At 45.7% G+C, this 13,309-nt stretch overlaps 1 protein-coding gene across 3 annotated transcripts in view; it reads right to left on the reverse strand.

Annotated features, from left to right (window-relative positions):
- cers6 (ceramide synthase 6) overlaps positions 1 to 13,309 on the reverse strand; it is a 291,866-nt gene that overhangs the window by 21,588 nt on the left and 256,969 nt on the right. For all 3 annotated transcript variants that reach the window (XM_078228207.1, XM_078228208.1, XM_078228206.1), the window contains one exon: positions 6,772 to 6,878. In XM_078228207.1, the coding sequence (XP_078084333.1) occupies positions 6,772 to 6,878 (107 nt within the window). The remainder of the gene's footprint in view (positions 1 to 6,771; positions 6,879 to 13,309) is intronic.

The raw sequence follows: 13,309 nt of genomic DNA on the forward strand, positions 1-13,309 counted from the left end.
ATTTTACGGCCTTTCCAAGTGCAGATAGGCAGTGGGAAATTGGATGCCATGCCCATTGCCTATGCGCCTCCACTGGCATTTTACTTGCAGTAAAGGGGAGGCCTTGGGCAGCTTGCCCCAGGGCCAATTGAGGCCATGAAGTACCCAATTAATAGCCACGTAATGGTTTCCTCCCACTGCTGCTGATATTGTACAAGATGCAGAAGGTATCCATTCCATGTGGCCAGGTCACCAGCTGAAAGTTGGCTTTTTGCAGGTTGAAGGGGTGTTCCCTCTTGTTCGGGCACCCTGTGCACATCTTACTGCATCCTCACCACATGTTCTTCCCCCACCTCCCAAACTTGGCTCCCAATCCCCTTCGCTTGTTCCTGCCAGCTTGGTCCTACTGAAACCCTGGACTTACCTCTGTATCAGACTCCATGGCTGCTCATGTTGGGAACTACCTGTAATCCCAGCAATCCCAAAGATCCAGTAGAGGCGGCAGGGAGACATCCCTGAGGAGCATTCTAGAAGACGTTGGCGCAGTCACCTCGACTGTATAGTGGGTAGAGTAAGAACCCTTCCAGATTTAAGAAGAACATCTAGCAGAGGCGGCAGAGAGACTTCATTGAGGAACATTCTGGGAGAAGTCCCAGAATGAGCTGTGAGGAGGATGTAGAGATGCTTCAGTGTGATTTGGACAGGCTGAGTGTGTGAGCATATGCATGGCTAATGCAGTATAATGTGGGTAAATGTGAGGTTATCCACTTTGGTAGCAATAATAGGAAGGCAGATTATTACTTGAATGGGTGTAAATTGAGAGAGGTGTATACTCAGTGAGACCTTGGTGTCCTCATGCATCAGTTGCAAAAAAGTATGCGCGTAGGTACAGCAGGCATTGAAGAAGGCAAATGGTATGTTGGGCTTCATAGCGAAAGGTTTTGAATATAGAGATAGGGATATTCTGCTGTAATTGTATAGGGCACTGGTGATGCAACACCTTATCTGAGGAAGGATGTCCTTGCTATAGAGGGAGTACAGCGAAGGTTTACCAGGCTGATTCCTGGGATGGCAGGTCTGTCATATGAGGAGAGACTACGTCGGTTAGGGTTATATTCACTGAAGTTTAGAAGAGTGAGAGGGGATCTCATGGAAACGTATTACATTCTAACAGGATTAGACAGGGTAGGTTCAGAAAGAATGTTCCAAATGGTGGGGGAGTCCAGAGCCATGGGTGATAGTTTGAGGATAAGGGGTAAACCTTTTAAAACTGAGGTGAGGAGAAATTTGTTCACCCAGAGGGTGGTGAATGTGTAGAATTCACTACCACAGAAAGTAGTTGAGGCCAAAATGTCTGATTTCAAGAAGAAATTAGATATAGCTCTTGGGGCTGAAGGGTTCAAGAGATATTGGGGGATGGGGAATCAGGATATTGAATTCGATGATCAGCCATGACCAAAATGAATGGTGGAGCAGGCTGGAAGAGCCGAATGGCCCATTCCTGCTTCTGCTTTCTATGTTTCAATGGCCATTCATCCCAGTGGCGCTGCTGAGACTAGAGAAGTGCTGACCATTTGGTTGGCTATGATGTGGAGATGCCGGCGTTGGACTGGGGTGGGCACAGTAAGAAGTCTCACAACACCAGGTTAAAGTCCAACAGGTTTATTTGGTAGCACAAGCCACAAGCTTTCAGAGCGCTGTTCCTTCATCTGGTGAGTCTGGCAGGTGATTGGCTGGCAGCTCTTGGAGGCAGCACTTCCTGTCAGATGGGGGGAGGGCAGTCTTGTCTTGAGCCAATTAATGACTCATTGGCTATAAAATGGTTGTGATGCCACCTGATTAAGAAGAGGCAAGCTCTCCCCCAACCTTTCAGCTGTGGGGGCGGGGGGGGGGGGGGGGGGAGGAGGAGGCAGGGGGGAGACAGGGGTTTGTCCACATAAAATTATGTTACGGGCTGTTACTTTTGATTTGTCAGCTGGGGCTGACGTAGTTATGCTTTCATCTCTGAGTTAGACAGTCATGGAATTGAGACCCAATGCAGAACCTGAGCACAAAAGTCAAGGTTGTCGCTCCAGTGGAGTACTGAGGGAGCGTCGCGCCGTTAGAACTGGTCTTTCACATGAGATGTTTAATCAAGGTCCCTCTGCCCACTGAGATGGGTGTAAAAGATCCCACTATACTATTTCGAAGAAGAGCAGCAATGTTTCCCGGGCGCCTTGGCCAACATTTATCATTCAATCCACATTAAAAACAGATGCAAAAAGAGAAAATGCTGGAAAATCTCAGCAGGTCAAAGTCATCCTGAATTCTCCGGCCATTCATGCTGGTGGGATTTTCCGGTCCCGCTGGGTCCGCATCCCCTTCCTGGGGTTTCGCAGCGATGGTGTGGGGTGACATTAATGGGAAATCCCATTGACAGTGACGTGACCAGAGAATCCCGCCGCCAGCAAACAGCCCACCACCTCCCGCTGCCGAGAAACACACGGCTGGGAGGTCGGAGAATTCCCCTCTTTAGCTCCGTCACGTTTGCTTTGCTTCCAGCATTTTCTATTTTTGTTTCCGATTCCAGCATTCACAGGAATTTGTTTTTAGATTAAAAACAGATTATCTAGTCATTGTCATATTGTTGTTTGTGGAAGTGTATTGTGCACAAATTGGTTTCGACATTTCTTACAAATCAGTTACCGCACTTCAAGGATATTTCACTGACTGTCATGCACTTTGGAACATCCTGCGGTTGTGACAGGCACTATATAAATGTACGTCTTTCCTTTTCTCCCTGTGGCTCAAGCTCCTGCCTGCAACTCTGCTCCTGTCCACGAGTCTCATTGCCACTCCCACCAGTTTCAGGAGGGAGACAAGTGCTGGCAAACGCTAACGAGACCCTGGATTTAAATGGTCCGGAATTCTTGTTCGCTCTCCGTCCCACACCTCGACTGTCCTGAAAATACTGAGTGAAAATTGGAGCTTACGCGCAGAACTTGACTTCTTCTCCTGCTCACCTCACAGGAATCGTTAACTGCGACCAGCCTTTATTTGAAAAAAACCCTCACTCATCATTTTCGCTTGGACATTTGTGAGTAGTTCAAGTTCCATGGAGGCTCTCACTCCAGTGAAATTGTAAAGTGATCAACGGATTGCTTTCTGTTGCACACAGGACTTCAGAGAATATAATGCTCTGTGACTCCTCAACTCCAAAATCAATGTTTAGCTTTTCAAAACAAGCTCTCTCAACCACTTGAACATCGTTATCCTCCAGGATGCTTATTTTGTCATCACAATCCATTCACCCTCTTTTTTATCTACCAGGGAATATTAATAATCTCTAAATCTTTCCAATCGTGCAAGCTCTGTAATCATGTAACTATTGATGGCCACATAAAGAGTTACAGATTTGATTTGGGATTTGACAGCGCAGAGTCTGATTTGTAGCATCGATTTTTCCATCACTGTCTTTACCAGCATTCAACAAACTGTTCTTTAAGCTGCCAGGGCTTTTGTTCTGAATAGTATTGTGCCTGAAGGACTGTTTCATTATTAAATGATGCACCACAAACTCTCGCACAGGAAAAATTCACAAGAACACAAAATAAATCATTTTGATCCCATAGCTTTAAGGATGTACATATACAATTCATTTACAATAATAGTTTCAATTGTTGCACTTACAGCAGCAACAGAATTTTGAAATTCCAAATTTTAAATAAACCATCAGGCTTTGAGTTTTAAATTCTAGTCTTTGCAGGTCCTGGATTGCAATAGGATTCATTTGCCCCCAAAACTTTACTCAATCAACATGGAAACGTCCGCGCCATGCAAGCTAATAGTTTGAAACCAAAATTAAACTGAAAAGGTTGCTGTAGCTTTCTAAATTCTTGCTAAAAATCACAATAATGTATGAATAAATATGTATGTGAAAATAAATCGCTGACAGGAAGTTACACAGCAGAAAATCAATTCAACAGGGGCGATTTTATGACCTTGCCACGCCTGGCGCAGATTGCGCCGATCCCAGAAAATGGCGTCCGAGCCTCAAAACGGGTTTCGCGCCCGGCACCAAATAGTTTGCAATTGTCCCAATTCCTTTCTAATGGCGCAAACCAGAATGCACCAGAAAGTGCATGAGGCTGATTACCGTATTTTAAAGTAGCATTTAAATATGTTTAACCCGGTTGACACCGGATTCTCCCAGCTTCCGGGATCTTCTGGCGCAGTGCGAGACCAGCGAGAATCACTACTGGTCTCCATTGGTGCAGACCAGGCGCAATGGCCACGCCGGGCGGGCTCAGAGGTCATTGAAACACCCTGTGCCCACCTGACACACTGGCAATGCCCATTGGGCATCCCGGCAGTGCCAGTTGGGCGCCCTTGCAGTGCCAGTTGTGCACTGCCAGTGTGCCGGGGATGAGGCCTGAGTGGAGGTGGGATGTGAGTGGAGGCTATGGCAGGGGGGAAGGGCTGCGAAGGATGGGCTGGGCAACTGGTCTATGCATAAGGGTCATGCAGAGGGTTTGTACAGGGGCAGTCCTGCAGGAGCGGAGCATGAAGGGAGTCATGATGTGGGGCATGTCAGGGATCATGATAGGGGCCATGTCTGGGGTAATGAAGGGGGCCCTGATGTCCGTGAGGAGAGTGTGGGGATGGGGAGGGGGGTCTCCCCGTGCACTGTGAGATGGGGCCGCCCTTCCAAAACAGCGCTCAAGCACTTTGCAGCTGGGCTCACCGGCGCGTTTAGGTCTTATCGCCCCCAGAACAGGCAAGCAACTCACCGCTCTCCTTAGAAATGACTGAGTGTGGGACGATTGCGTTCTGGCCTGCGGCTGGTGGACCGACGCGGATCGCTCTCACCGTTATGACATTGTTATCTTCGGGGAAAATTCCGCCTTACATTTCTTAAAGTGTCATAAATGTCAGTGGAGCTGAATGCTGAGTTGCTGTTACAGACGTTCTGTCAGCTATTTGTGGTTCTTTATCCTTATCCTTCACTGAACACAACAGCTGCTATAGCTGTGTAAATGAGGTGGCAAATGTAGTTCCCGAGACAAATTCAAACTGACTTTAGCGTTTTCACATCTCTTTTAAAAATGCTTTTAAAGCTAAAATTAGGATTTCATGATGTAATGAGAGTACCTACAGTGTTCAAGACCAAAACTGACTTCAAAGCAAATTAATCATCAGTTTACGTGAAATATCGCTGAGGTCACATAAATGAAGAGAATGTTGTTTTACTTTCATCTAAAGAGTCCTTAGACACTCTTACACATGACAGGATGTATATGAATAAAGCAGCTTGGTTCATAGGTGAACTGTAATGAGGCACAGTGGACATATTAATTTAGTTGCCCTTTACTTGGACACTTCCATAATCTGCACATTATTTGGGACAGATACTTTCTTTACTCAATCTAAAATCAGTGACAGGAGGGCACAAAAAAAGCATGAAAAGATAATAACAAAATGAAAAAAAAGACACGGTAATTGAAATGGGAGAACAATGACAACAATTTGCTTTCAGTAAAGAAAAATGTTGCAAAGCATTTCCCCGAGATGCAATCAGAGAAAAATTGATGCTGAAACAAAGAAAAAAGGGTATTGACAGGTTGAGAACAGAAATTAAGGTACGGGGGCAGCAGGAGGAGAGGGAGGGTGGGGAACGGGATGCTTGAATCAATACATCTCCCAGATGTATACAAGTAGAAATATGCCAAGAATTATGCTTACTTTTAAAGTAACGGAAAGCAGAGAATGCCTATGGCCAATGGGGACACCTTTGATGACCTGTGTTCCCGCCAATGGCATGAAAATTGACATTACTTTCTATGTCATGGAATTTCTAAACCAGGGATGAAACTGACAAAGCATTTGAAAGACACTGAAAGGCAATTTGGACATCTGAGTACTGTCCTCTCATCAGTGAGACCCTAACTCCACTCTAGCCTCAACTGACATTTTATTTTATTCATTTTTCATTCATTATTCATTCGTGGGACATAGGCTGGCCAACATTTATTGCCCATCCCTAGTTGCCCTTGAAAAGGTGATTTTCAAACTTTTCTTTGTTGCCTATCTGCCAGTTTTGGGCTGGTCTACCGGGGGTTAAGTGAGGATAACCTAGTCAAAGAAAGAGGCACGTCCTTTTTACAAGATTAATTCCATTTAGTTAATCAACTCTAGTGCAGGCGGGATTTTCCAGTCCCGCTGCAGTGAATGGAGATTTGGCCGAGCGCCAAACTCTCCGTCTTCGCTTGCAGCAGGGCACGAACGGCCGGTAAGATCGCACCCATAATATTCATAGTATTTTTTGGATTTGTGGACCATCCCTCAATGAGCATAAAGTAAGTAATTTGGAAAGAAAATACTGAAAGAAAGAACACGACCTGAATTCTCTGACCTCGCCCTTGGCTGGGATTCTCCGGTCCCGCTGCAGTGAATGGAGATTTGGCTGAGCGCCAAATTCTCCGTTCTTGCTGGCAGCAGAATTCTTTAGTACAAGACTAAAGAATTCTGGCCCATGTCAGCTATTACAGAAATAGCCACAACATGAAAATTGCAGTTTGCAAAGCAAAACAGTACTTCATGATCATAATTTTTCATAATCCTCAGTCAGTTAAGAGTGATTGATATTTTGTTAATATTTTATTCTGCTTCAGCCTTAGGATTTCTGTCGACTCAGGTTTTTTAATTCGAGATGCCCTGTTTCTGCTGTAATTGCATTCTTAGCGTGCTTGAAAAAGTGAGAACAGGCAAGTTGCTGTTAAATAAATTGAGCTATCTGGTCGATAGCTTACTCACCATATTGGGTAAAGGCCAAGCCTTGTACTAATGAAGAGTAAGCCGAACATTACAAACAGAAGGTCACACAGTCTTTGACACTTGGCGTAGTTTGCCATTTTAGCTGCCTGTGGATTAAAAAAAAACAGTGTTTGGGATTTTCAATGTCTGACTAACATTAGCATGCCTTTAATATGCTGCGATTCCGAAGAACTCTGATCTAGATCAAAAGTGACCCAACATTTCATTAATCTGTGTCTCGTCACAAATAATACTCCTGTACCAGGATCGTTAAGTATAGTGGAATCAAAAGGCTTGAAGCATTTTCTCACCTAATTAGAATCTGCAGATCTTGCTCACAGTTACTGACATGTCAATTTGTGTTTAATTAGTTAAGTTCAACAAATGGAAATAATGTGAATGAAATAAGAAAAATCATGAAGCTAGCTTGTACATAAACACTTTTAAAAAGAGCAATAAATCATCCATATTCTTGACAACTGACAGACCGATTATTCTATGGTTAGTTCCACTCAGCACATAAAGTAAATAGTTGACAATCATCCTTAAAAATCTACAGACAAAGGAACCTCTTCTGTGGAGCCTATTTAAGGGAATTGTCTTATAACAACAAATCTAGTTGAAAAAGGTAATCTGCTGAATGTGAAGAAACTGATAAAATAATTCAGTTTAAGTTTATTTATTAATGTCACAAGTAGGCTTATATTAACACTGGATAAAAGCAAATTACTGCGGATGCTGGAATCTGAAACCAAAAGAGAAAACGCTGTAAAATCTCAGCAGGTCGGGCAGCATCTGTAAGGAGAGAAAAGAGCTGATGTTTCGAGTCCAGATGACCCTTTGTCAAACTGCAATGAAGTTACTGTGAAGTTAACTCTGCATTGAAGTTACAATGAAAATCCCCTAGTCGCCACACTCTGAAGCCTGTTCGGGTACACTAAAGGAGAATTTAGCATGGCTAATGCACCTAACCAGCACGTCTTTCGAACTGTGGGAGGAAACCAGAGCACTTGGAAGAAACCCACACAGACACGGGGAGAACGTGCAGACCCAAGCCGGGAACCAAACCCAGGTCCCTGGTGCTGTGAGGCAACAGTGCTACCACTGTGCCATTGTGCCGCCCCAATGTTGTTCTTGCATGTCTATTCACAATGGGCTCATGGACTGAATCTTCCTCTAGGCTGGGGAAAACACAACCTGCTCAATTTCACAGTTCACAAACTGCGCATCGAATCCATGTGTGGTTTCACATACTGGTTTTGTCTTTTCATACTAGGTCAGGTTCGAGATGCAGTTTGTAAGTCGTGAACCAGTACCGGGGGAGTGTGCATATGGAAGCTGGCCTGTTTGAACACCTACCCTGGTTCTCCAGCATGGTACTCCAGCTCTCAACATTGCTCAAAGGCCCTAAACCTCACCCTCACCTCCCAAGACTCGCATCAACCCTATATCAGTCCATGCCCTCTCAGATCAGTCATGCAATCTCAGTGGTCCCATGTATCCCCCATGCCCCTCAGAATATCCATGCCACCTCTCCTTATATTCCATGCAATATCAATGGAAATATTTTACATTCCTTGGGAAAAGAAAGCCACGTTTCATCTAATAAGGGCTTTTATAATCACTGATTCGAAGAAAGAAATGCATTCTGCTGTGTGAAAAGAAACTTCGAAATACTTGTAATCCTGGCTTATATCAACAAACCAGGAACCATGTCAAAGGAATAATCTATTATTACAACTTCATTGATGAAGTGTCACATTCATTTTCAGATGAATGGAACACTTACTGTACTGAAACTCAATAGCACTTTAAAGTCAGGCAAGCATTCACAATAGCCACAACTGTCCAAACACTAGACTTATCTCTGGGAAGAAGAGAACAACAGGTGTTCATTGTAATTTCAAAGCAGAGTGCTTGTCAATCAACGTAAGGAAGCAGGTGGTTAGATTTTTTCAAGTGTCAAAAACATTTTTTAAAACAGCCAGAGCCATTTAAATCACAGCAGAAAAGATGACAGCACAGGCTCATGGGCCACTTTGTAACATTTTTCACTGCATTATGGCGCTTTCTCCATTGGAAAAGCACTGTGATGCATGTTAACAAATACACAAAGCTGGCCAATGTAAATATCAACTTATCTTTGAAGGACAGATATCTATGATGCGTCACTATATTATAACGCAGCATATAATAGTGACATGTGAAAGTGTGTAAACACGACATACTTATGTTTCAGAATGTTCAAGACTCCTCAGCAGGCTTTCCATTTTCTTCATAAACTCTCAAACCTGGCGTGATTTTAATGAGCTTCTAAAATCCTGCACCCACTGGGCAAAAACGGTATGCAGGAGGAAATCTGAATTTCGTCACTCAGTTTCAGCCCACACGAGGACTAAAGGAAAATGGAGCAGGTTTCAGGAATGCAAAGGAAAATCAGATTCCCTCCCAAGTAAAAACTAAATGTGGCCATTTACACATTGGGATGCGCCTCCTCACCCTGATGAAAATTTGGTCCCATGTATTCAATGGCTTCCCATTGAAGTTACTGAAATTCTGGTCAGAATCTTCTGGTCTCACCATTAGGGAGCAGCGAGGAGCTTGGGAGAACTTAATTTGGCGGGAGACCAAAGAATCAGTTTCCCGACGGCAGGAGAAATCATGTTCTTGGGACTTTTAAGCGGATAAAAGTGGGTTGAGCTTCCTAACGAGCCATGTCAGGAAAGCCTTTTGCATGTACTAGCATGTCATGCATGCTTATTAAAGGGCCACCTCACCAGAATTAAATTCCCCTTCCAAACTTAGTTCCTGCCAGTGAGAAATTTAAACGTTCACATTTCTGATTAGCACCAAAATCTTGCTGCCGTTTCTGCCAATGGGATGTTACAGGTCCACCGACAGCGTGCTCCAGCCGTGGGTTTCCCATTGACAATGGCGGGACAATAAGATCCTGCTGCCAGCGTGTGGCACACGCCTCCTGCCGCACCACCTTCCTTCGCCACAAAACATGCCAGGGAGGGGGATGAAAATCTCACCCTTTATACTCGTGGCATGAACCTAGCAAGCTTGACTTCTTCCTGGACTTTGAAGTGGGTAGACGCTGCTTTGGCCTTCTTGAGGGTCACACTCAAATCTCAGCCTCTTGACTCAGATCAGGCGCTGGTAGGGCAAGCTCATACGAAGGCTGAACATGGGAGGCAGGTGAGAGATGGAAGGGGATGGGGTGGAGGGCTTAGGAAGGGTGGAGCAGAAGCTGGTCATGGGAGGCAGGCTAAAGGGGTATGGGGGGAGGCAGTCATCCAGGGAAGCAAGCCGCACTGTTTGGGGCAGAGTGGGAGGCTGTTCAGAGAAGAAAGACAGACTGGGGCAGTGAGGGAGGCAATGAGGGAATGGAGAGTGCAGACATAGGATGGAGGGAAGAGCCTTGCTTGTTGGGTCTAGCGGTCCTGCGGTTGGGTGGGGGAGGGCTTTTCTGGTCAGGGATGGCTGTGGAAAAATGCTCCGAGACGGGAATGTCCGTACTGTCTGCAGTGGGGTCCTGGGGTTAAACTGAGGATACTGGACAACTGAGGGAGCAATCACAGTGAAAGTGGGGAGTGGACTCTGATAGGGTGACAGATCCAGGGTGACAGGTCCAAGTTGATAGGTGAGTAGCTGACTGTTTCATGGAGGTGTCATGAAAACAAATGGAACAAGTGACTTGGACAATGTGAGGGGTCAAGGTGGGCATGGAGATGGTAATGGGTGTGCGCAGGAAAAAGAATGCATGAGAGGGTGGTGGATATAGCTACACGACTAACAGGGGAGGTTCAAGGGTGACAGGGAAGAGGAATGGTTATACTAAGTGGGTCAAGGGTGATGCAGGGAAGCTGGCTGGAGGGGAGAAGGTGGTGGAGTAAATCTCCAATGTCATGCGCCACATTTTGGGATTTTTAGCTATGCAAAGCTGTCACTTTGAAACTGATCTTTCAAGGTGGGTTTTTACAGGTGGGGGGGAGTTCAAGGTGAGACGAAAGGGGCACCCTGATAATTATGAAGCAGTTGGATGAGAACAATGCTCTGGGTGTTGTGTTCTCTACGGTGAAGGACACACGGCTCAGGTTTGCTCCAGACTCATGGGTCTCTAAGCATTGAGATCCCAGCAAGGTGTGGGACTACTGTTCACTCTCTGCCATCAGCTGGTGTCAGAGGCAGTGATATAGGGTGGGAGGGAGATAGATGCCAACAAGGGCGAAGCTGGTGAAGGGCAGCAAACTCACAACTCCAAACTCCATCCTCTTGGGTGGCTGACAAGGGTTCATATGGTAAGTCTTTCTATGCCACCAAGACAAAGGTCCCTTTACAGAGTCTTGTGAGTAATGGAGGTAAACTGAATAGTGACTGAGGGAGTGTTCTCACACATGGCTGTCAGAGCAATGTCTCCATGCAGAATCATATATGAACGGTAGCAACACTTATCTTTGTTCCTCTAGGATACCCTTCACCTGGAAGGGGTGGAGTGGGGATGTCATGTCTCGACAGAAGCCAAGCACTGGGCTTAGCACTGGCTTGGTGGCTCTGAAATGGAGGCAAACCTGAAAAGAATATTCCAGTGGATTGATTACTGCAATTTGTTTACATATCCACTGAGGGGGCAATAATGCAGACTCAAGCCAACCCTGTCTTTCTACTGGCTCTTATCCAGATGAGGGACTGGCACAGGTTAGCCCAGGGTCAGGAGGAGCAATGGCCTCAGTAGCAAGAAGCAGCGGGGCGTCAAGAAGGTCAGGATGTTGGTGACCAGGGGCCGGTGCAATGCTGAGCATTGTTCCGACCATGGATATATCACTGGCAGGTGCAGATCAGCAAAAGGCAATGCCAGAGGGGTCTTAGAATGTTCCAGAATATATTTGCAGATCCACCAACTTCTTCACAATGACTCACAAGGACTTGGAGGCAATTTCATGCCAGTGGCATTAAAGGTCACTGGCGTCTTGAAGTTCTTTGCCAGTAGAATGTTCCAGGGCTCCATTGGGAATCTGTGAAGCATCTCCTAGTTAGTGACAGGCAAGTGCAGCTGGGAGGTGACTGATACCCTGTTAAGGGGAGCATACCAGTCTGTTCAATTCCATCTGGGTCCCAAAAGCCACACTGCAAGAGATTTGGGTTAACAAATTAGGAGCAGGATCAGACCACCTGGCTCCCTGACCTTGCTCCACTGTTCAATTTAATGTATTAAAAACATTTTGGTACACTTTTATGCTTGCCAGAGATTGGGGCAGGATTTTTTAGCCTAACTGAGGCCTTAACAGAAGTGGGTAGGCACAGTGTTTCATGGTGCTTATCTGTGTGCTGGTTCCTGACTGCATCTGTCCCCAGGCCAACAGTGAGGAGCACAACCAGCTAATTAAAAATCTATTGAGGGAAGTCCACTGAGATTTGCCAGTTAATCTCCTGGTGCCAGTTAGGGATGGTGGGGGCACAGATTAGCTGCTTGAATGCAACCTTCTGGTGGCAGAGTAGGGGACCAGAGCTCCAGGCTCTCCCTGCATCCCTGGGTTCAGCAGCAGCCATAGGCTTACCAGAGGAGGGGTTTCCCAGGCTGCACAATCTCTTTTTAAAATCATTTAAAAGAGAATAATTTACAGAATCACAGAATACTACAGTGCAGAAGAGGCCCTTCGACCCATCGAGTCTGTACCGATGCATGAAAGGCCCTGACCTGCCCATCTAATCCCACTTGCCGGCACTTGGCCCATAGCCTTGAATGTTATGGCGTGCCAAGTACTCATCCAGGGACTTTACAGAAGCCTCTATTTTGGGGTGCCCTAATTGTCACTTACCACTTGGTGCTTTCACGCTGATAGACTTTTTGATTGGTTCTCCAGCTTCGAGAGCCCACCTGACATCCCTGATTGGATGTCAAGCCTGCCCTCTGGCCAGTAATTGGTCAAATCAGGGAAAATCCTGGGTAACCATTTCCGAGATCATGCAGGTTTTTGACCTCCATTTGAACATTCCAGCAGGTTTCAGAAGCCGGCAGGAAAACATTGCCATGATGTCAGTGCTGAGAAATAGAACACTTTCCTCTTTTACAGCCAGTATTGGTCAAGGCCTTCCAGACCGAAAAGGGCCACAGAGTAAAAATCTTTCTAATTGCTTCAGTAATCCGCTTTTACTGGGATATATGATAAGCTAAGTTAGAGCAGTTTCAGAACTTTGGCTCTACTGAACTTTCCATTTCCAATATCCATTCCATTTATTTTTTTAGTAGTGTCACGAGTAGGCTGTGAAAATCCCCTAGTCGCCACACTCGGCACCTGTTCGGATACACTGAGGGAGAACTTAGCACGGCCAATGCATCTAACCAGCACGTCTTTCGGATTGAGAGGGGAAACCGGAGCACCCGGAGGAAACCCACGCAGACACGGGGAGAAAGTGCAGACTCCGCACAGACAGTGACCCAAGCCGAGAATTGAACCCAGGTCCCTGACGCTGTGAGGCGGCAGTGCTAACCACTGCGCCATCCTGCCTGATTTGGACTTTTAACTTGTTAAAC

The sequence above is a fragment of the Mustelus asterias genome, chromosome 14 (genome assembly GCF_964213995.1).
Source record: "Mustelus asterias chromosome 14, sMusAst1.hap1.1, whole genome shotgun sequence".
Taxonomy (NCBI): domain Eukaryota; kingdom Metazoa; phylum Chordata; class Chondrichthyes; order Carcharhiniformes; family Triakidae; genus Mustelus; species Mustelus asterias.